We start from the raw sequence: 24,859 nt of genomic DNA, 5'->3' as shown, positions 1-24,859 counted from the left end.
AGGCAACGTCGATGTGGAAAGCCTCTGTAGACGACAACGTTGAATTTCGGTTTTCGGCCTTCGCGGTCTCCACGTCCACATGCCTCTGCATCCTTTCATGTTTTACTGACGGGAGAGGTACATGAGTCATTCCAGTTTTTCTATATTAGCCTCCATGTCCTTAAGTTTGTTGCTAGCTTATTAAAAGTAACCCTAAATAACCCTTTATTTAGGGTTACTTTTAATAGTAGATCGCCTCCAAAGATATTCATGGTCTGACCTCTTCAGCGAAATAACTCACATTGCAGATAGACGTTACACTGTGCTCTAAAAATATTTGATGCTGTTCCACATGCTGAACTCTCCACTGCTGTAAAATGTTGACTCCTGATCTTCAGGTGGATAAGCCACCGCCTTATTTGCTTCTCTTATTTTCCTGGGTCCTCCTTGTTCTTCACCAGAGAGAAAAGAAATGTTCAGTGCTGAGCCAATGTGCTCGGGTGGCCGTGGCTCTCTCCTTTTCTGTCACGCCAACATTCACAGCTAACAGGCTGAGGTCCCCTCCAGTCATCCAACTGTTCACATCGGATAAACCTCCTTCATCTGCTCCCATAGCCTTCAGTGCTATGGTAACCTCTGCATGGGTTACAGTGTCTTCTTCCATGGATGATCAACTCCAATCAATTCAGTGAACATGCCCACCAAACAACAGGCTCCCTGACTCATGTTTTATCATCTGAAGAAACACATTTCCAGTTGATATGGAAAGACTCCAGTTTAGAGTCGAGTGGGTTTTTCCCGAAACGTATATTTTCACCTCGTTTTTTCATCAGCACTCTAAACTTAAAGGGAGTTTGAATGAAAAAAACGAGCGATGGTACATATACATTTAGATATGAGAGTTCAGTTCATACCCCAATCTGTGTGTTGGTGGTTTGTGTTGTATGCAAAAACTACTAAAACCCTGGTACCCATATATCTATTTTTCTTTCTTAATAACATTAATATGTTTGGGTTTGAATATGTACACAACTGTTCATTTTATTTTGAAATACACTTTGTCTGCAATGTGCTGGACAAATAAAAAATTAAATCATGTGAGTTTTTATGTTTGCCTTCTTGTCCTGCACGTTAATGCAGATTGAAATTCATATCTGAATTTTTAAGTTTTTTCCCCAGGGATATGTAAATGCTGCCAAAAATGGTCATTGGCATTAATAATAAATATATTAGATAAGTTAATAATATCAATTTAATAATAAGACAATGTGCGCTGGGGAATACATATTCATTATTTTAACATTGATTGGAATTCATGGATATTCATATGAATATGAGTATCGATGTTGTGTCAAAATTGTGTTTTTCCTATGAGAAAACATAAGAGAGCTCCTACATTCACAGGAAAGGGGATCCTATATATATATAAGGTGCCATTTATATTGAGGTAACCACTGACAGAGAGCATGGAAATGTCATCTCTGTGGCTTTAACACAAGTCTTTGATCACTATTAGAAACCCTGAGGTGCTCTGCAGGCGTCCACTCTACGATCTGAGCAACCTTTATTTTTAGAGAAGTGGAAGCCAGGCTTTTATGTTGAGATTGAAATAATGCACACAACGATATGTGATATATATTCAAAGCTTAACTTGAGGGAACTAGATCCACCCAAAGGTACCATTTACATTGCAGGTGTACGTTTGTAGCATCCGGGAGTTGCATACAAACCAATCACAGATGAGAAACATCATTTATAAGCTTCCTTTGTTTTTTATAAAAGGATTAGAAAAATTAAAGACCACATTTTTTGATCTTTCAAGTCGTTTTGTATGTCCCATGTTTGTAGCTCCGAAGCAGTAGTAACCACTGTGGACAAATATTTATACTTTGACAAATACTCAAGTGATTGAAGAGAATTTGACTATTTATGATCAAGACTGATATTGACAAGAAGAGGTCGAGTATGAATACATTTTTGAAAAGCTCACTTAATGTATAATGTTTATAACAACAGAGAAAATTGGAAATTGTTGATGTGTATTGACAGACGTGTGTCACATTCTTCCACAGATTCCAGCTTTGATCCTGATCTGTTCTTCACCTAATGAGCTGCTGTGAGCTCATTGTCATTCACATGTGCATGTGCTAAAACAGAGACTCGTCATTAGGGAACAACATGTTTTGACATGAAGGCTTGTGTCTTTCTATACCTTGTTGTAATAAATATCAGAGCTGCATTCACATAGCTTCGGTTGTCATGTTTGTCAGCTCTTGTCATAGCTGTGTGTGTGAGTCAGACCCTGTATCAGGGCTCGGGGCTGTTTTCTCTAATCAATTGAAAATGTATAACCGGGGACAGCAGTTTCTTTGCTAATGAAAGAGAATGGCTCCTCAATTATTTCCTGATTAGTCTTCACCCCAGTCATTAACAGCTGAACATTACGCTCCCGAAAAGAGGATCATCACGTGAGAGCCACACTTCATGCTTTTAGTGTTTGTGTGCAAAGCAAGTGGGACTAGAACCAATAACGGACTCTCACACACTAATCAATTAGAGGATATCAGAGGTCATGGTTGTGCTGCTACAACGTGTTGACACAGATTCAGAATCGCAGTTTTATCGATGAAACCTCGCTAAACATGAGCAGTGATATATTCTACTTGCAGAAGGACGAGCTTTTTCTGTTCAGCTCCTTAATGTGCATCTAAAACAACACTACAGAGAAACTGTCATTGAATATTGACTGTTCCTCTGAAAATCTTTCTTGGTCCAGATAATGATCTTAATGATAACTGTAATGGCAAATCTTAGAGTTCATACCTCCACCAAGGCCCAGCAGGTCCCTGACAACTCACTAGATCCGGAGCTTTATCTGGATTTGCACTAAATTGCACAGACTCATATCAGTAAATGTGTCTGGTTTTTTCATCAAGATAGATATAGATTATTTGTAACAATATTAAAAAGATCTTTGGAACTGACCCCTGATCTGCACCAAAATGTAATAGGTGCTACCCTGACCCAGACTGCATCCATCCACAAGGTTTATGATTTCTGTTCAGTACTTTTTTTTTTTTTTTTTAAACCTGTCAACTGCCAAACAAACTTCTTAATGCAAGAACATAACCTCCTTTCTGGAGGTAATTATAGATTTAATATGTGTTAAATTTAACCCCAGCGATAAAAGGTTCTTTCCCTTTGTTCACTCATTTCTAAAACTCAGTTTCTCTGCTGTACTGACATGTGCTGAACCTTCACTCTGTGAAACCATGACTTTCACCACATAATACTTGTGAAACCCACACGTCACATTAGTGTTGACCTGAAAGGCCTGTGGGAAAGCATGCTCAGCAGGGTATTGGCAGAATAAATCAATATTGCTCCATTAAACGAGGGGCAGGAGTAAAGCTTTTAGGTTATGGCTTTAGTTTTAAACACTGGGTGAACAATATGTTTTAAAATAACTTGTTCCCCTCAGAGACGAACAGTGGTGGGAGAAGGACTGGAATAGATCCTTTATCCCCGTGCACATGTTCCTCAGTTATGTCTCATACTTTTACTGATTCATCAACATATCGTCAGCAGTTCAGTGTAGCAGTGTGAACTATTTAAGTAATTTGATGAACCATCATGTCCTTTTTAGGATCGGAGCTAAAAGTAAATGTCACTTAGAACAATACCACAGTAGATTCAGGATTTCGACATTGTCCCAGAACAGAAAAAGCGCTGTGAGTAGATGCCCTGTATTAATGTGTGTATGACAAACCCTTTTAATGTAAAAATCAGATTACCGTCAAAGGATATATAGCCTTGGTGGACTATATGGAAAAAAACACACAAACAATGATGGAACTATATCCACAACTTTTTATGTTTTTAGGTTATGTTTCATAATGAATGCCAAAGTGCCATGAAAATAACATTTCAATACTCACAAGAAAGTATATCCACACAGCACAACCCTTTAGGGCCGTTGTGATGATGAAATATTTCCAGGACAGGTCTGTGAATATTCAATATTTTCTTGAATCAGCAAATTTCCTAACACTTGGCCAAATGGGGATAAATGTTATTCTTTTTTTGTAATTTTCCCAAAGAACTGGATCATCTATAAGCAACATTATTTACAGCCAGGGTTGATCCTGAAGTTGTAGTCTTATATAAGTGGAAGTAGTTTCACTTCTGCTTCATGTCATTACCACTAGTTAATGTATCACCAGTCACTAATCTGGGAGTTAGGTTTGATCCTCACCTGACCTTTAATGACCATATAAAACACCTGTGCAAAACCTCCTTTTATCATCTCAAAAACATATCCAAACTGCGTCCCACTTTAACCCTGTCAGATGCAGAGAAGCTCGTCCACGCATTCATCTCCTCTAGACTGGACTACTGCAATTCACTTTTCACTGGGATCACTGGCAAGAACATCCAAAAACTGCAATTCATTCAAAACAGCGCTGCCAGGATCCTGATGAGAGTCCGTAAATATGAGCACATAACTCCAATTCTCCAGTCACTCCACTGGCTCCCTGTCTCAACCCGGATTGATCACAAAGTCCTACTCCTCACCCATAAATGCATAAATGGACATGCACCTCCTTACCTACAAGAACTCATCACTCCCCAAACCTCCAACCGCACCCTCAGATCTACAAGTAGCTCGCTCCTTCGGGTTCCCAACACCAAGCTCCGCACCATGGGCGACCGGGCCTTTTGCTCAGCAGCGCCCCGCCTATGGAACGGTCTCCCTGACCACCTGAGGGCAACACAGACCCTGGACTCTTTTAAGACCTCTTTTGGCCTAAAAACCTTTTTATTCAAGAAGGCGTTTTTACTTTGAGTTGAGTTTTTTTTTTTATGACTTTGATTTTAACTATGTGGCACTCTGAGATTCTCGGATGAAGAGTGCCTTACAAATAAAATGTATTATTATTATTATTAATAAAAAACCCTTTTACTCCAGTGTGGATGATTATTGTGCTTCTGCTGCTGAATACACGTGAGCCCCTCGGGCGCTCAATCCCACAGAGACACGTGTCCTTTGGGAAATCAGCCTTATAGGCAGCAATTTCCCCGGGATAAACAAGGTGCGCTCCATCACTCCCCTGTGCCCGGTCTGTGAAGACATGTTCACCGGCTATCACTGCTAAGCTCCTGACAACACGTTGTGTGTGACATCAATATTTATACAGAGCTGGGTGTGCTGCTCTGTGTCGGTCCAGAGAAATGAAAGAGCTTGAAGGATCAAGTCTGTTAAAGAGGCCAACTGATGCAAAATAGAAGCAGTCTCTACAATTCTAAATAATTTTGTATATATATAATGTAATAAACAAAAAATGTGTCTAAAATGGGGACAGAAAAAGTCGTTTTGGAAATTATTAATGATGATCATCGTAAGGTTGCACATTATATTAATATAATTCTGTCCGCCATAATAATGCATGTGATATTTAATATGAAATAATTCAAGTTATATTGCACATAGTTGGATGTACAGGACAGCATAATTAAAAGGGTGATATTGAACATCATAAAATGTTTTATTGTTGACCCCAAATTTGTAAAATTGTGTCAAAGATTTCTGGCTTTGATAGTATGTTTTATAATTTTATTAGATAATGTACCTAAAGCCAAACTGCCATGAATGTCAAATATGCCAAAGAAAATAGAACGTGAAGATAATGGAGGAAATGTCACATTGTGTCATATCTCCCACAGTCGACAAATTAGCTCTAAATGAAATTAGTGTCCGAAAAATCCGTTGAATGACAAAAAAGATCATTTATCAAGCAAGGAAATGCCACGTTTTCTTTTCTTAGCTGCTCTGATGTGAAGATCTGCTACTGTTAATTGTTTTGTATGCGCTGCAGCAAAACACACAATCTGCTCTTATACTCTCCTCATTAATTAACACATTGTTCTACCTGCAGAATGTGACACACAGTCACTATTAATTCAGAGAATGACAGAAAGTTGAAGCATGAGAGCCAACCAATCACCTCCACCTCTGTGTCAGGTATTCAGACGAGCAGATACCAATTCCTTGATTAACGAATCAGAGCTGGTGAACGTGGACCTGCTGGTGCCACTGAGTTATCAGGGGCCAGAGCAACACAAGAGATGTGAAATTGTCACGTGCACGGCGGCTGAGAGGATAAAAGTGAGGTGGTAATGTATTTGTCTAACCTACTGGATGTGAAACACCCACACATTTGAATGGAATAAATCTTCAGTCGTGTCTCTCTACAGAATAAGTAAGTAGGAACTCTTACATCTCTCAGTTTAGTAAAAAACAGACAATCATGTGATCTCCCTGTGAGAAAAATAAACGTGTTATATTTGTTTCTCAATACTCTTTTAGACAACACACTGGTACGTGACAAGTATTGAGGAAGGACCAAATTGTGCGTCGTTGTGGGTCAAATCAAGACATAGTGGTACACAAAGCTACACCATAACTTGGAGCATCCTTCACAATGACCATAGCCAAAATCTGACCGAGGCCAAATTCAAGCTAACCACCTCCTTACTAACTTACCCCAGAGTTTTTTTTACTTTTCTAGCTTTTAGAATCAATTTGATTGATTGATTATTGATTTGGTTATTCTCAGAGTGCAGCAGCCGCAGAGCCTCTGAAGTTATTTCAAGGCTTCCATGACTCGTAACACATGCTGCAGAGTGACTGTGTGTCATGTGTTTACCTGCTAATCCTTTACTATCCCCTTGTGGCCAGCAGTGATAACTGCAGGCCGGGGAACAGCAGTAGCTCTGTCAGCACATGATACATGGATATCTCGTAAACAAGCGTTCAACATAAAGGACAAATGATAGCAAAACTTTATATGAACTCAATGTCACAATTGTCATTGGCAATACCTTAATTTCACAATGTACATATGCATTCAATGAAAAAGCCCTTTAGGTCCCAGCAAGTATTCCAGTCCATCTCTAGAGTTTGTTTTAATGATCTGTCACAAATAGCAAGTTCGGAAAGAAAGAATCTTTTGTGGCTACATAATATATTTTTTTGAGAGTTGTGGGTTATTATTAATTTGCTGTAGAGGCTTCATCACTCTTCTTTTGCCTCATCATCCTTTCCATCTTCATCCTTAGCTTCCTCTGTTTTTTCCTCTTCACCTTTTTGTTCTTGTTCCCTTTTCTCCCCCTCTTCTGCTTTTTCCTCTTCCTTCGTCTCCCCTTCACACGCCTTCTTGTCTTCTCTTACCTCCTCTTCCTCGTCATCCTCGTCCTCTACCTCCTCTCCCGTCAGGCGCTCCAGATCATTGATGCGGTATCTCAGAGCTTTGTCTGCGCTCTTGTAATTTCCCAGAATCTTTTTCAGCTTGGTCTGCATCAAATCCATAGTGTTGTACAATCTGTTGACCTGCTCCTCCAGCTCTTGCACCTCAGGCAAAATGTTAGCGGGGTCCAGCTCGATCAGACCGTCTTTCATCAGGATCTGCCGGCCTTTGTCTTCCAGCATGCCTTTAGCGTCCGGATACTCGGTCAGAGACTCCATCAGGTCGTCCTTGGACAGGCAGAAGAGGTCTGAGTATCCGATGCTGCGGATATTGGCTGTCCGCCTGTTCCCTGCTTTGCTGCCTTTGATATTGAGGATGCTGATCTCACCGAAATAGCTGCCACTTCCCAAGACAACAAACTGTGTGACGCCATCGTCCGCAACGACTGCCAGTTTCCCATCTTTGATGATATACATCTCGCGCCCGATGTCGCCCTTCTTGCAGATATAGTCCCCGGGGCTGAAGACTTGAGGCCGCAGCTTGAGCACCAGCTCGATCAGCAGGCCAGCCTCGCAGTCGGCAAAAATACGAACTTTTTTTAGCGTCGCCATGTGGACCTGGATGGCAATTTCAGCCTTTAGTTTGTCTGGAAGGTACCGCAGCACCTCATTTTCATCCTGCGCCTTACCATTGTTCCACAGATAGTCAAACCACTTGATGACTCGCAGCTCAAGCTCCGAGCTGACCTTTCGAACCTTTCGATGAAAAGAAAGCACATTAAAAACACAGTTAAAACGATTATTTTTCAACATTTCAATGGAAGAAGGGCATTTACCCGCATATATTGCTTGATGTTGTCGATTCGGGACTGAAACTGGGCTTGGGCAGCGTTCATGTTGGAGATCATGGTGGCGATGTTTCCTACAATTGTGGCAAAAATCAAGACTCCCACTAAGAAGTCGGCCACATGGAAGAAAAACTCTGAATCCACAGCTGGTGGTGGCATTTCTCCGATGGTGGTCAGGGTCATTGTGGACCAGTAGAGGCTGAATGCATACTTCCTCATGGGCAGTCCAAACGCAGGCTGCTCTGGATCATCCAGAGCCGGGTAAACCCAGTCGTCGGCCCCGAAACCAATATACTTGGAGAAGGAGAAGTAGAAACAGGCGTTCCAGTGGATGATAATGAGGATGTACATAATCAAGTTTCCGATGCGGAAGATGTTGGGGTAATTGGTTTTGGTCTCTGTCCTCGTGAAGAACTCCAACATGCGCCCGATTCTCAGCAGCTTGTTGATGCGGATCTCCGGGTAGTTGAGGCCCAGGACGATATAGAAGACGTCTGTGGGCAGCATGGAGACAACATCGAGGCGAAACTGGAAGCTGCTGATGTAGCGATCCCGCAGCAGCATCTCATCTTTCACCAATAGACCTTGTTCCAGGTACCCTGCATGTAAAGAGGTTGACACTCCATAAGTTTTATAGAAGTAAAAGTTCCAGAGAAAGTAAAAGTTCCTACCTAAAGTATCCCCTGGTACTGCTGTAAACACCCCCTGATTGCACTTGGATAATCACCCTTTCAAACTCATGCTGCGTGAGTGATGATTAAGGTATCTCAAAGAATGTCAGCACTCATATAATTTTGTGTTTTATCTTTGATCACATTTTGGTCACATTAGTGTGAGCTGTAATCAGGCTTTATTTCCTGATGATCAGTGTCTCATTGTTATTCAAATGTAAAAAATGCAATAATGCCATAGATCCAAGATGGGAGATGTTGTCAGTTCTGCAAAGCAAAATGTTTAAAATGCTCAAAGGTTGGGTTTGCATATTGAAAGGGCATTTTAATGCAGCATTACATCAAACAGATCTGAATGCAGTTTTTTGTGAAAGTTTGTTTCAGTGTGTAACCTGTAACACTGGACTCACACATGTGGGTTGGAGGCCTCCATTGTAATGCTGCTCATTCCCTTTGAACGTGGTGAAGTCATGTGTTGTATTGGGGCTCTGTTGTTAAGTCATCTGTTCATGCAACAGTGGACACACCAGCCAATCACATCAGGCTTAAAGAAATTCTCAAGGGCAGACACTAGCCGATCAGATCAAACATTATTGTGAACTAGTGAACCTGGTGTGGTTTCATCGGGCTGAGGATTGTATTTCCTGTGTTCTTCTGTTTAGCATAGCATTGATAGCAAACCTGGCACGTTGGCCAGAAAGAATTGTGTGTCCCACGTATGGAGCTGTGATTGTTGTGTCAGCCGAAATTGCAATGCATTTAGTTAAGTGCAGTGTTAGCAATGTGTGACACAATTCATGGTCCTTGTTCACAACAAACTGTGCAATATACATTTGGCTTCAGAAGTCTGAGTTTATTTTCTCCTTGAGTGTTACTCTCACTGCTGAGCTGCAGTGACAGTAACACAAATAGGTGCATTTATAAACTATAAATTCCAGGGCTCATATTTACTTTTGCTGAACTTTAGATGGGATTTTTGTAGAGGCCAAGAACTGTGGACTTCATCCTCCACCACTTACACTGAATCATTTCCTTTGAAGACTTAAAATGACGAACAAGCACAGCAGCCAGAAACTTCATCAGTTGAGCCGTCTATACTTTGAGCCTGTGTCAGTTTGGTTATTTACCTGTTCTGAGCCTGAGGAACATATCAGCCAGGTAGACCAGGTCGGAGGTGTAGTCCAAAACAATCCAGTACATGAAGTAGTTGTCCTGCAGCTCCTCAAAGCAAGCCCTGGACAGGAGAAGGCCACCAGCAGTGTGTTTGGTTGAATGCATAATGTTGAGCACCTACTCCATTTTGTCCTGTTGTGCCACTGCTACAGCTGGTGTGAAGCCAATCTTACTGGTCTGAGCCAACACAAAGAGAAGGTAACTTCCTGCACAAAGCCGACTCACTGCTAAAATCACAATGATATGTGTCAGCCTCCCACAGGATATGATATGAGCAACACTCCATGGGGCTGAAACTATAAACATTTAACCAGCCGGGAAACAACTGGAATCACTGATTATAGATGTTACCTGGCTATGATCGTCATCCAGTTGTACATGACTGGCAGGGTGATGATGAACAGCCAATGGTAATAGAGATTCCCAGCAGGATTAATGACAAAGAGTTCTTTGGGTCTAGAGAGGAAAACACTGAATTAAATAGTTGACAGCATGTAGTACTTGAAAGGTTGCTCTAAATTATGCACTTACTTAACTTTGTCCTTTTCTTTATCCTTTTCTTTTTCTTTTTCCTTTTCTTTTTCTTTTTCCTTTTCTTTTTCTTTTTCCTTTTCTTTTTCTTTTTCCTCTTCCTTTTCCTTTTCTTCATCTTTTTCCTTTTCATTTACTTCGTCTTTGTCTTCTTCCTGCTTTTCTTCTTCTTCTTCTTCTTTTTCCTTTTCCTCATTCTCCTTCTTTCTGTAATGAGAATTGGTGCATTGATGATAACAGGACATTAAACATCCTTCACTCTGCGAAAAGGTTTTCATCATGACATAATTACTCTTTATTGTCCTTTATTTCCTTTTTCTCCCTGGAACAGGAACAATTAGCACATTAATTAAAGTCTCTTAAGTAACGAGCCTCGTTGAATTGACTTTAAAACATCAAAAAGAAACCAGGGCTTCACTTATCACTGTTTGACCCCATTATTGTACTTACTCCTCGCTGTTGTTGCTGTTGTTCACATTGAGCAGACAGTGAGGGTTTGGTTGAAGCGCAGGTCTGAAACAAACGACGAGCTAATTAACGACCAGTCGCACTTTGTTGTATCTCATTAATGAACCTTTTGTCCTCTCTTTGAATGAGGGAGACACGCGTCTTTGAAGGTTTCGCTTACATCTCATCCTCTTTGCTGTCAGAGGGGATTCGCTTTGCAGGGTGAGGCGCCACTGTGAGGTGGTGATGGGTTGCTGGGGTGGTCATGGCAGCAGATCTGATGGAAATAATGGGGAGACTTCACTCACATACAGAAGTCAGATTATTAGCCATCCATCCACCTATCATCCACACAGCTGAACCTATGAGGGTTGCAGGGGAGCCACAGGTTAGTATACATATAGATAGATAATAAAGAGATATTAAATATCTTTCGAGATATGGACCCTTTGTCAGACAAAACCAGACATTTGAAAAGATCGTCTGTCTCGAGAATCTTGTACTAGATTAAAATCTGCAGCAGTCAGTGATTGAAAAAAATCACTGTATTACAGAGTTTGTCATACAGACATTTTTAAGACCATATTTGCAGTGTCATAAGAAGCGTAGCAAATAATATTTATTAAATTGTGAAAACGTCTCGTACAATTGTACCGCATCAAATATCTCATTGCCGATTAGAGCAAAAGGTGAAAATATCCTCCTTTAAAACTGCACTGAATTACATCTGCAGTCTGATATTACAGAAGCCCCAAATAAAATCAACAAATTGTATAGATTCCTTTCTCATTCCACATCTGTCCTGCCTTTCAGCTCATAGATCTTCAAGCACGTCACATCTACTGTAATATTCTCCTCTGTGAAACCTCTTAAATAATGTAAAATAGTTTGTTTGACACATCTGGTTCTGTGTGTGTGTGTTTGTTTAAGGACAGCTGTGTGAAAGCAACCAGACATCATGAGAGGTCAATTTCAACAAATCTGTTCACATCGACTGTGTTATAAACATGTGGGGCTACAAAGATTCCTTCCAAATAATGTGGCTCCCTCTGACTGAACTTACCTTTTCCTCCTGTTAATGTGACGTAAAGCACATTTTTGCTTTGCTCCTCCTGTAGTTTTCTTTTAGGATCTGGAAACTGGCCTCTCACCTCAGAAGAAGATTTATAGCATCAGTTATCAGATGCTAATAATAATAACATGGTTCCAGACACCTACAAGCATTGAGTCTGACTAACTGTGTCGTAGAGTCTCAGTGACCCTGATAAGGATTTGTGGATTAGACTTGGCTGAGAAGAGGTGAAGCATAGTCACTCATCCAGCTTTGTTTGTCCGCTGCAGTGAGGGATAAACTGTCAACCGTAGTTTGGACGAACCTCAATAAACTGGTTAGTGTGGATCCACAAGACTGGAAACCATTCAGTGTTCGCTTTTACTTTTTAAACTGCAACACGCTCTAATTTTCCTGACCGGCAGAGAGTGGAACAGCAGAGGATTTGATCTGCTGTCACACACCCACACACACATTCAAACACAAACACACACACACACACACACACACACACACACTAGCCTCCCCTGCTCACTCAGCACTCTCAGCCATATCCAGCCCTGATCCTATTAGATGCTGCCGGGTGTTACAGATTTCAGATCAGCTGCACCGGTTCCTTTTATTTGAATAAGAATCATGACAGGTTGGATTAAATCCAACCCTCTGTCATCATCAAGTGCTGTAGCTTAATAACAGGAGATCCGTCTCGCCTCACGTCCTGTGGTTGTGTGGCTCTCCCTGTTGGCTGATGAGGTGTTTGTATTTCTGTGGAAACACAGCGTCTACTTGAACTGAGCATCGCTGTGGTTGAATCAAGCTGCTGCTTCAGTGTCAGTGTCCTGGTATTATATTGAAATTCATCGTGATGCCTGTGCTTTCCTTGCATGACCTCCACAAATGAATAAAGACAGTCAGCCACAGAGAGACATAAGAAATATAGGAAGAGACGTGTGGATGACTTAAACAGAGCATGCTGCAGATGTATGATCCTCATCTAAATGTGTCCAGGTCTAATAGATCACAACTGAAGCACAGTATTGCAAAAGTATTTTAATAAAAGAAAGACAAAAGATTACAAAGACAATCTTTAATTGTCCAATTCTGAAGTGAAAACACTTGTTTTGTCTCACAAAGCGCATATACTGTAGGTTAGATAGTCTCTTTTAAGCATGTCACAGCCTTTCTCTGCTGTGTTGGTGCACCTACAGCACCCACCGCTGCCTGCCAGCTTCTGTCTTAGCTGCTAAAAGAGGAGCACTTCGGCTGGAGATAAGGGGAAGATAACGACACTGCAGCAGGATCTGCTTCCATTCCAGCTGTGGCAGCCTAAGCTGCCACCGGGGCAGCATCAGCGGCACCAGCGTCGGCAGGGACGTCGGCTGCGGCCACATCTGCAGCCACCTCAGGGGCAATGTCCACGGGGGCCACGTCGACTGGAGGCACATCCACAGCAGCAGCATCTACAGCTGCAGCATCAACGGCAGCAGCATCAACCGGAGCAGCATCAACGGCAGCAGCATCAACCGGTGCAGCATCAACGGCAGCAGCATCAACCGGTGCAGCATCAACGGCAGCAGCATCAACCGGTGCGGCCTCTACAGGGACATCCACCACAGCTGGCTCAGCAGCAGCTGCAGGGTCCACTGCTTCTGGCTCTGCTGGTGCTGCCTCAACCACAGCTGGCTCAGCCTCAGCTGCCTCCACCTCTTCAGCCTCCTCTTCCTCGTCAGAGTTCAGAGGGGCAGCGCCAGCGGGTGCACCAGCTTTGGGAACAGCGTCCCCTTCCTGAGTATGAGAAATAGAAAGGAAATTACTTAGAGTTGATACTTAGACAGTCCACATAGTTTTGTCTGTTTTCAGAACCATCCATCCATCCATTATCTGCCACTTATCCTTTCACAGGGGGGCTGGAGCCACTCCCAGCTGATATTGGCTGAAGGACATTTGGATGGGAAAGGCACAACACAGCCTGGGAGCACAAATGTATAAAGTCTTTTGTGGCAGAGGAGCTTTGAAAAGTGTGAGAGAACTAGTCAAGTGACACTTCCAAGCTTTTGCTCGGAGATCACAGAGGCCCTGTGTGAAAACAGTTGGCATAAAGTTTACAAGACATTTACCAGGGGTCAGAGAGGTCAAACGGAAAATCCCATTAAAGGTTCCATTAAAGGAAAAGTAGGGTCCGGCATTGCTGAAAGATCACTGGAGAGCCATTAGAACCTTATTCAACTTCAAATCCTTATCTTTTGTCTTTACCCGTTGTATCAAAGTGCATAACACTGCTACTATAAAAGTGAAAAGAGCCTGAAAGCATTTTTCCCCAGATGATACTTGATCACTTTGATGCAATACATTTCAACTTCAGTGAATCTGCTCTCTTTTTAAAGCACAAATACAATCAACAAGAAAACAAATACATGTAAAAACAGTCAAGTAAATTCCTCTTCAGTTTCAGGGTCCTGGTATTGTGGATATACATCATCATTATTGAGTGAGACATTTGATCATAACAGAGCCAATATTAATGGTATTATCACCCATGCTTTCCCTACATGTAAAGACGAAAATTGTTTACCAAGTTAAAAATATACTTCAATTGATATCACAAAGAAATATTATTATACTGTCAATTGATTATTTTGAATTGAAACATCTTCATTCCTTTGTGTGTTACCAAGTGAAGTCATCTTTTTTTGTTCTTTCCCCAGGGCTCTATGATGAATCATAACATCTGCAGTCAGAATTTGGTTGAAAATCAAATTCAGAATTTGGTTGAAAATCTAATTCAGGTAAACTTCTCAAGACAAGAGATAACTCCTTTTTTCAAAATGATGGAGTTCTGCCTTACGTACCAAATCTTTTGTAGGAGAAACAAACACATTGATTCTAAGGCAGAGCTCCAAGATTTGACACAGTGAATGAGGAGGACAAGTGTTTTTGATCCACAAGAAGCCTCAAAGACACAAAGTGGAATGAAGAACATTTAATTTCTCCCTCCAGAAACAGTTAATCTCTGTTAAGGGTGAAAGAACAATATTCTGTTCAGTGAGATATTGTAAAATTAGATTTAGTTTTGTTTTACTCTGTCGATTACCTTCATTCTCCTCAGTTTTATGTTTGAAAAAGTAAGTGATTTAATTAATGGTAGTTATAAATGGTAAACACAATCCTTGGTTTAGATCTGGAACCATGTGCTGCACCTTACAATGCATGCGATGTGAGTGACGTTTAACATTGGTGGTGCTACTTTCAGGTGTCCCACGTTATTGGGTTCAGACAATAAACATGGATGGTGTCCATGCTCTACTTTACCCACAGCCCTACGGTCGGTAGAGTTAAAACTCTGCACTGCAATACAAAGGTGGCCTCTCACCTCTGTCTCCTCCTCTGATGCATCTTCAGCCGCCACAGGAGCCACAGGGGCCACTTCAGCTGGGGAAGCTGGTGCAGCAGCAGCCTGCATCAGTGAAACTCATTTAGCTCTTTTTGAATTCTCACAGATTTGCTGCTGTAGTTTAAAGTGGTGTTGTGCTCTATGTGTGCTCTCCACTGCAAACAGTTTTATTCCTGAGTCCCACAACATTAATAAACTTACAGGAGCATCAGCAGCAGAAATGAAGGGGTTTCCAACTACTCCCTGGAAAATACAGATTAATGATTAATGCCAAACTAACTAGATGATAAGCAGATGATTTATTTTATTCTCTACTTTTATCTTTTCTTAATTAAATTTGTCTTTTTTTCTTTTGGCGATACTGCTGAAGCCCTTCTACCTGCTGCTGGTACAGCCTGTACATCTCCATCCACCTGAGGGCCTCATTAGCATGCGCCGCAACCTGCGGAAGAAATACCAGACGTCTCCAGACATGCTCGTGCAATTAAGAAGATGATTTGCTCTCTGTCAGACGCCCATCACACCGCGCATTCGATGACATGACAAAAAACTTGGCAGGACATGCCGAGGCAACCAGACACATCCACAGACGCAGACTTCACGGAAAAGAAAAGACAGATGACCTCTTACCTCGGTGCTTTCACTCCCTGGAACCTGTGGATTTAGAGGGGACGGAGAGAAAACAGCTTTGTGTAAAAAGTGTTGTTGTATGCAGTGTTGTGTGGAGGTTACATGTTTAAAAAGGGATTATTCAGCGGGGAGAAAAGAGGAAAGACTTACAGGGGCTGCAAAGCTAGTGGCCAGCAGGCACAACATGATCACCAGCAGCTTCATCATGACTCAGTCTAGACAAAAACATATCATAGGACTTATTGAAATAATTATAAATACTTGAAATAATTCAAAAGAATGAAAGAAGCAATGAGAATAAGGAAAAAGATGCAATAAAAATATGAATAAATTAAATTAAATAATAATTCTATACTAAATTAAAGAGCAACATTATTACTACAGACGTTTTTAATATATGCAGGGTAAAGTTTTATAGATACAATTCAGAAATTCCTTATATCTGACAATCCATTACCTTTTTTTCTTTCCGGTGCAGACAGCGGTTGAAAATGTTTCTCCTCAGGGATGGAAGGTAATCTACTTCATCTTCACAACATGGAAGCCATTTATATACTGGAACATCCCGTGACAGCCAATCACCTCCAGTGAAGAAATATCCTTACACTTCAAAACTGGAAAAGGCATGCAGGGTTAAGGCCCCTCTTATAGTTAATTACACAGTGTGCAGGTCGGCTTCGCACACATACCCCTGTCTTTTATTGCCCTGCAACCAAACTTTAAAAAAAAGAGAACACAAGATGGCTTGAAGCTGACATAAGCATGTGAAGTAATGGCAGTGACTGAGTATAGCACAACTTAGTTTGCCTAAATCCTGTCATGAATATATTTATTTCTACAATCCTACAGTTTATAAAGAAAGAAGCCATATGTCCACTTCCTCCTGTTGTATAAGAATGTAGTATGGGCCTTGCCATATGGTCCTTTTGATCAATTTGGGTCAGCCCATTAGTGATCACTGTTTGGCTGAGAGAAGCCATATTTGTATTTAATTTGTATTTGGACTTTTAAGTGAGCTCCATGTCCCAGTCATTAACATGGAGGAGGCAGGGTTTATAACCTATACTGCAGCCAGGCATTAGTTGGCGTTAAAGATGATTTGGCTTCACTTTTGGAGAGCTGTCATGTCGTCCATCTTTAGTGTGATGAATACCTTATACATTGCATTGTTAAACCAGGGGATACAAAAGTTTTTGACTTTGTCATATTACCTTTGAATGGTATAATTTTTTTTTTTATAATAATCTAAAATATTAATAAATCATAATCTAACAATAGATAAGAGACAAAACCTCAGGTGAATACAGTTATGTAGCTGATCTTACTTTTTTCTTTCCTCATCTTGATCATCTCATGATCACCTGGATTTACAATGTGACCCTTAAGAGGAGGCCTGACCCGACAGTTAGGAACTACATTATTAAATCTAACTGTAAATAAATGTAGCACTGCCTTCACTCTCTGAAATAGTCACATTTTCATGCTGATATAACTTGAACTTATATAACTTGATTTCACTTGTAGGTACGAATTTTACACTTGATACTTTAGTCAAATATAATGTGAACTGCATTTGAGTATTTGAAATAGCAGGACATTTAAGTAATTACCTCACACTGAAACACTGAAATTTACACTCAGTGTGTGTGTGTGTGTGGTGAAAACACAAACACAAATTTTCATTGGGAAGTACCTTTTTTGTGGTGTCTGACCTGAACTGATCCTTGTTTGCTTTAGCTGGTGTGGCCGCTCATTACAGCAATTTGGAACATTGTAGGTTTGTTTTGTGATTCTAAGTAAGATAATCAGACTTACTCTGTAATCTGCAAAACTGTATTCTAGACATTCTTGCCTCAAACCTGCTGAGCTAATGAGTTTCACTGGGACAACAATTTCCTTAATGGTCCTTAAAACTTCTACTTATCTCGGCACACAATGAGAACGCCTTTTTCTACTGCCTTAAAAAAATGTTGAATAATAAACTAATTATTGTCTGCACCAACAGGAATCCTTTGGGCAAATTAAATAAACTCTCTTATCAAGCAAATCAAATTCCCTACATGTTCTACCCTGCTTCCTGCTGTGCCCTTGGTTGGAACACAATCCTCTCAATTCTCTTCTGCCTTCTTCCTGATCTAAAATACAATTTCTGATTGCATATGTACTGAAACCTCCTCTGTGGTAAATCTGTGGTAATTCCAACTCCTGAAAACTTTTCCATGATGATTTTTACCATTCAATTAGAAGAACCTAACCATTAACCTTAACCAGGACCTCAGAAATTATGTTTGGTCTCATTAAGATGCTGTTCCGTGCCCCAGGAGGTCTAAAGGCCAATGTATGCTTCTGCGTTTTGACGGACACGGACAGATAGGACCGCCCTCTCCAACGTGGAACGCCCTCTCCGTGCCTCTCCGAGGCTCCTCGGAGAGCTTTTCGTGCAGCTCTCATTTTTCTAACTACACGTCGAAATGACGGACAGCCCACGGATAGCACTTGGCTGTGATTGGTCCGCTAACGCCAGCATTTCGGAATGGAAACTTCCTGTTCCATTCCCTACATCACAATAAACCAAAATCACAACTACGACTCTATGATTAATGTGACAAGTGTGTTAAGCCAGCGGCGTTGTCCGGCTGACGGTGGCTGGTTAGAGCACTTACAGCATGTGTGTACGGTCACATACGGTTATAACGAACTTTGATAACGGGGGTAGCGGGCTAGCCACCATGCTAACTGCGGTGGGAACAGCGCAAAAACCCGCTGACTTTAATCCCACGGCTCATGACACTGTTTCTCAAACACCGTCAGGTTAGAAGCAAACACTTGGTAGTAGCTAGTATCGGCTGTCCGTGCTGACTGTGTGTGGAAGCTGGGGGGAGCTAGCTGCCTCCGTGTAGCTTCAAGCTGTTGCAGCTGTTGAATTAGCAACGCAGTTTGGAAACAAGACCAGGGAACTGCTGCGCTAAGACACGATAACAAAAGCATTTTGACCCGCTGGGTTTCACTTTATTCAGCAAAAACTGTCGCGTCATCAACATCATTTTTTTGTTACCATCGTTCACTGTGTGTGAGGAGCCGGGAGGACTTAAATAAACCAGCGTGGACTTCTTCTATATACCTCATGAGGTAGGCTTGTCTAAGCTCGACTTCCGTTTCGCCATCTACTGTTCTGGCGGTGAATTGTTTTCACAACAAAAAGGCTCGTAGAACTATAAATCAAAAAGGGTCCGTCCGATCCGTCCGTCCGTCATTCCGAAACGGACTCGGAGAAGCATACTGAGGCCTTAATGCTCCTGATAAGGTTTGTGTTAAAGGGATAGTTCACACAAAAATTAAGATTCAGTCTTTATCTACTCACCACTATGTCTACCTAAAGCCTAAATCATGTCATATATATAGCTCTCATATGTCATACATCTGTCATATATCTACCTTGATATTATTATTCTCAAGTCAAACTAGGTGCTATTCAGTCACTGTCATTACTTCACATGCGTATGTCAGCTTCAAGTCATCTGTATTTGTTTTTTCAAGTTTGGTTCCAGGGCAATAAAAGACAGGGGTATGTTTGAAGAATTGGTCACGAGTTACCCTGTTTACCAATGAAACTCCAAAAGTGTTTTGCGGAACTCAAACACTTCAACCACAGATAATCAGTGAATTAAAATGTTTGATTGAACTATCCCTTTAATGCTCCGAAAAGGTCCTAAAGAGGCAACACAAACGTGTACACACACGCACACACAAACACAGACTCCCTGCTGTCCTTGCTGGTAATTAATGCTTTTAAACCTGCTGTCAACATGTCCTCATCTGTGAGTGATAGAAGTTACGAATGTATGTGATCTAAAGTTCCAGAGATGGAAACTTCTGAGGTGAGACATAGCGTGACAGGACGGCGCCTCTGCCTCTCTTTTTTTCTCTATGAAGAGACGAAGGTTAATTCATGTTGTGACAGGCTTTCGTCCCCAGGGGAGTCAGGATCAGAAAGACAGTTTTCCTTCATGGTATTTACTCTTTAACGACACCGTGGGGAAATTTACTCAACCACATATGTATGCTGGGTTTTATCTACGATGAACTGCACTGCACACGGGCTCTGACTGTTTAAATCTTATACCCGAGAAGAGATCTGTGGTATTCACTCCCATAATGTATCTTTTAACTTTCCAACAGAAACAGTTATTTTTGCTCTACATTCCCTCTTCTTCCCTTGCTCTCTGACCTGTGGTGTTCCACAGGGGTCAAACAGAGGCCCTCAGTTGTTTTCAGTTTATCCGTATACACGTTTCATGAGCACAAGTTATTTCAATTGCTTTTATGCGGATGATGTGTTTCAGTTGGGTTCACCAGACTGTGACCTCCAGTGCACAGGGACAGATTGCAGCGGATAGTGACGGATGAGATGAGACGCAGCCAGGCCATAGGAAAGGAATAGCTTTCTCTGGGTTGGGGGTTAGTAGCTTCCCCAACTGAAGGAGTTGAAGTATCTCTGGTCCTTGTTCAAAGTGATTTAAGGATAAATGGGTTGCTGGGGCATCAGTGACTGTTATACTGGACTTTTGTATTGAAGAGGGAGTGGTGGAGGTTCTTTCTGGCCACACCCAACTGGAAAGAGACTCCAAGGTAAAACCAAGACTCAGTAAAAGGATCAAATATCCTGTCTGGCCTGGAAACATATTTGGTTTCCCTAGAGGAACTAGACAGAATAGCAAGGGAGAGTGATGTCTGAAACATCAAACTTAGCCTTAGAAAAAGATGGGTGGGTGGAAGGATCTTTATTTTATGCTGATGATACTCAAGTTTATTTTCTACCCTCCAATGTAACAAAGGTTTCACTGTCATGTAGTCGTATCAAATTGTGACAAATGATTCCTTACATCCAAATGGATCTTACCATATAATAATATCACACTCTCCAGGGGTATGGATGATAACCATTTTGGGCTGGATGGCTTCATGAGATATGACCATACAAGTTAATGTACATCTAGCAAGTGTCTCCAAGATGATTAAAAAAAAGAATGTAAACAACACATTAGAACAACACATTTTAAAAAGACAGCATAACAAGAAATTGCTTGGAAAATGTGACTTTATTTAAAAGAAAATTACACAGAAGAAAAGCTTGTTGCAGCATAATTCTTAAATAGTGTGAAAATGCAGCGTTTTAAAGTGCCTCATTGCCACAATACTAGTGAAAACTAATCCTGCAGTTGACCGTGGACAGAGAAAGATGACTGCTGAAGGTTTACACAAGTCTACAATAAGTTATTGTTAATCTTGACAACTACAAAGTGAAGCAGATCATTTGTCAGAACGGTTTCATTCTATGCAGATGATCATATCATAATGTGGTTCACTATTTCAACGGTTTTCTTAGTAAAAAGCTATTTTATGATTATCATAGCATTTTTATGTTAACTCAAGCAAGAATATATAAAAAAGATAATCAGTCCTAATCAGATTAAAGGTCATAGCTGGATGTTAAGGTGGAAGGAAAGGTCCTTTTCGTTTCTTTCATCGGCTTTAGACCTTCGCTGGCATCTGCAAAGATAAATGAGGAATTTAAATAAGATCTTTTATTTGCTATACATTCAATTTATGTGACATTTTCAGTAAACACATTCATTGGCAGTACAGCTTTGAGTAAAATGCATTGTGATATATAGATTGATAATAACCTGGCTTGTCTGTGGGGGCTGGTCCTGGAGAGGCTGCAGAGGATCCTGGGATGGCAGAGGGTTGGCATCAAATGATGGAATCTGAAAAAAAAGAACATACGTCTTTATTTTAATGGGAGAGAATTCGAGAAAGACTCGCAATTAATCTAATGAATAATTTGAAAGCACATTGAGATGAAAACATGTTCTCTCACATTCAGGTTTTGCTGGGGAATGTTTGGAATATTCTGAGGAGGATAATCAAAGGGAAGAGACTGTGGGGAAAAAACAAATGAATTCAGGATGTGAATAAAACATTTTTCCGGAGCGAAACAAAAAGCAGTAAAGGGCATCATGGATAATTAGAGTCGAAAGTCAGTCCTTTTTTTTTACCTGAGGGACGTTTGTCATCGGTGGAATGTTTGTGATTATCTGAAACAAAAAGAGTGAGAGTTTGTGTTTATCTGTAAAAGTATTTCATATTTATGCTGTGTAGTATGTAATATCTCAAAAGTTTGAAATGTTTACCCTCTGCTGAGAGAAGTCATAGGGGTAGTACTGCAAAAACACAAACATATCAATAAATCCAGCTGTTGTTTATTGTATTATTTTATTGTATTATATTATATTCCTATGAGTAGAGGAGTTTTCATAATTCATCATAATTCTGAATGAAAAAAGGAAAAACTTACAACTTCCACACTCTGTCTGCCAGGTGGCTGAGGGATGGAGTACTTGATGAATCCGTGGTAGGACTGTAGTAGAATATGCAAGAATAACAATCACAGAAAAGTAGTGAGCATTGATGTTTTACTGCATTATTCAATATGATGTAGTTGAGTAAAATGTGTGTGTGTTACTAACCTGGCCTGCATTGGTTCCACCTAAACCACCAGGGAATCTGTGTGGATAGATCTTTAAAAGAAGAAAATACAATAAGATACTGTACCACCGAAGCAATATTTCATTAAAAAAAAAAAAGACTAAATATTGAAGTGAAACTAAAGGGTGTATATGCGGTAGAAGATAATGGATCATACCAGTTCCACACTGTAGGCACCAGGAAGTCCAGCTGGGGGGAGAGGCTGTCCACCTGCGAATGGATTTTTCATCTGGATGGATGTAAAATGATCAAAATGCTCAAAACACATTGATTCCACATAGAAAATGTTCTGCTTGGTCATGTGAGTTTCTATACTGAACCAGTCCATCCAAGCATTCATCCATGCATTTTAATATCGCTTATCCTTTGCTGGTCACAGCTGAGGGATGCCCAGCTGACATGTGGCCGAGACGCAGTCTTTGGACCGTAGTAGGAAGTTGCATTACACTGAGATAACCCACACTAACACGGAGAGAACATGCTAACCCTAAACAGGAAGACCCCCGCAGACCGGTACTCGAACCAGGAGCCTCCTTGCTTGCTAAACAGTATCTAATGTGATATATTTTGTACTTACACTTTTTAGAAATTTAACAACTCGTAATGTATATACATGATTACCTGAGAGGGTGGCAACTGAGGTCTGGACCCTGTGTAATGATTCAGGTAATGAAAAGCTGACTGGAAAGAGATAGAGAGGCAGAAAATACAATTTAGATAATAGTGAAATCAAACAGAACTTGGTCTGAAGCAAACAAAAAGTGCATTTTCTTCAAACTCACTGGTGCAGCTGAGACTGAGCTCGCCAGACAGAGGAAGATGATGGCCAGGTTCATATTTGCAGAGTGTCCAAGTCCTTCAGAGACAAAATGCATCATTACAATTTATAAAAATCCAATAAAAATCACACTGGATGGCTGCTTCCTATTGGAGGAGCAATCCAGGAACTTCTGCTCAACTCACCTGTTGCAGAAAGTGAAAAGATGAATAAATAGATGAACAGCACAGGAGAGGTGGATGGATGGTGGAAGTGATGCCAGTTGTATCCTCCACAGAGTTTCTTTGCCCTTTTATACAGTGCCAGTTGACCGGCGAGCCAATCACAGTGGATGGGAGTGATGTTGTTCAATGAGTAGGTGCAGGTGTCTAGTCTTCAGCTTTACTAAATGACCAGTGGTCAAATCCACTTTCTGTGTAATAGCAGACTCTGTTTGATTACACTGTCTGAAGCAGAGCACGCCTTCGCACTGTTTGCTCCTCACTCTGCCAGCACTTGAATCAGACTTGGGCATCACTGTGCCCTGTTGTGTCTATTACACACAAACGTGCTATATTAATGTAATATTGCAAGTTTTACAACATTTATTGGATGTTAATTGTGTTACAAATTAATGAGAGCAGCAGGAGAGAGGAACACACAATCAAGTTATTCACAGGGGAGAGAATCAGAAATGATTTACTTCATGTATGAAGTAGAACAATCCACTGTGGATGTGTTTTTTTTTATTTGTAATAAATTCAGTAGAGAAACCAAAGCGGATTTAATGAGGTATACATCACAGAACAGTAAGCTTATTACAAAAACGGCCTGTTACAAACATTTGAAACTAATAAATGAAGATTCCAAGGTGAACTAAGAATATAGCCATGTTTTTTCCCCATGTTTTTTAATGCTGCATCCTCATGCTAAGATAAATAAAAAACAATATCTTTGCAACAACAATCCACATTCTGATTTGTCATTAGCGTAAAGCTGCAACATAACAAGAGGTGAAAGAGGGAACAGGTCTGGTGTTTGTCTGAGTGCTGTTTGTGTGTTCTCCCTCTGCCTGTGTGGGGTTTTCTCCGAGCACTCCGGCTTCCTCCCACAGTCTAAACAGTTACAATAATGTGAGACTCTAAACGGCCCGTCGGTGTGAAAGGAAGTGTGATGTTTTCACTGTTTTGTCTCAATACACTGGCAAACTGTCTCTCGCCCAATGTCTGCTGGGATGTGCTCCAGTCCCCCATGAAGCTCTAAGGATGAGCGGTATGGAAAATAAAGGGTTGGATGAGAACGGACCTGACTACTTGAGGAAAGCAATGTATATACAAAAGAGGATGTGAATGAGGACAGATGTTTTCATGTTGTTATTTCCAACAGTTTATCTCAGAGTAGACAGAGTTAACTGAGATAAAATAAAATACACACTCGTATTTCATCTATCAAGGCATTTTTATTTACCGGTCACAAGAAATACAATTTGTTCTTCTTTTTCTTCCACAGAAAACACAACACTATGTATTCATAAAACAGCCGAGCACCACCTTGCACTTAATGCAGCGCACCATTTACTTTTCAAA

At 40.8% G+C, this 24,859-nt stretch overlaps 1 protein-coding gene across 1 annotated transcript; it reads right to left on the bottom strand.

The window, feature by feature from the left end:
- Positions 1-7,054: 7,054 nt before the first annotated feature.
- On the bottom strand, positions 7,055-11,162 carry cnga1a (cyclic nucleotide gated channel subunit alpha 1a). Its single transcript, XM_053416811.1, has 8 exons — positions 11,077-11,162; positions 10,899-10,961; positions 10,741-10,770; positions 10,449-10,655; positions 10,269-10,373; positions 9,872-9,978; positions 8,062-8,672; positions 7,055-7,981 (listed from the first exon to the last, which is right to left on the bottom strand). The coding sequence occupies exons 1-8, from the start codon at positions 11,160-11,162 to the stop codon at positions 7,055-7,057; spliced, it is 2,136 nt and encodes a 711-aa protein (XP_053272786.1).
- Between the last annotated feature and the right edge of the window lie 13,697 nt (positions 11,163-24,859).

This window comes from Pleuronectes platessa, chromosome 3 (assembly GCF_947347685.1).
Source record: "Pleuronectes platessa chromosome 3, fPlePla1.1, whole genome shotgun sequence".
Lineage (NCBI taxonomy): Eukaryota > Metazoa > Chordata > Actinopteri > Pleuronectiformes > Pleuronectidae > Pleuronectes > Pleuronectes platessa.
This window is presented reverse-complemented; position numbering and strand designations above follow the sequence as displayed.

Bases quoted from the DNA above. Each gene is read 5' to 3' on its own strand.
- cnga1a (XM_053416811.1), bottom strand. From the start codon at position 11,162: ATGACCACCCCAGCAACCCATCACCACCTCACAGTGGCGCCTCACCCT. The intron at 10,656-10,740 runs GTAATTATGTCA...TTCTCATTACAG, and splicing joins GAAATAAAGGACAATAAAGA to AAAGAAGGAGAATGAGGAAA. The intron at 9,979-10,268 runs GTAACATCTATA...TCTCCTGTCCAG, and splicing joins TGGATGACGATCATAGCCAG to GGCTTGCTTTGAGGAGCTGC.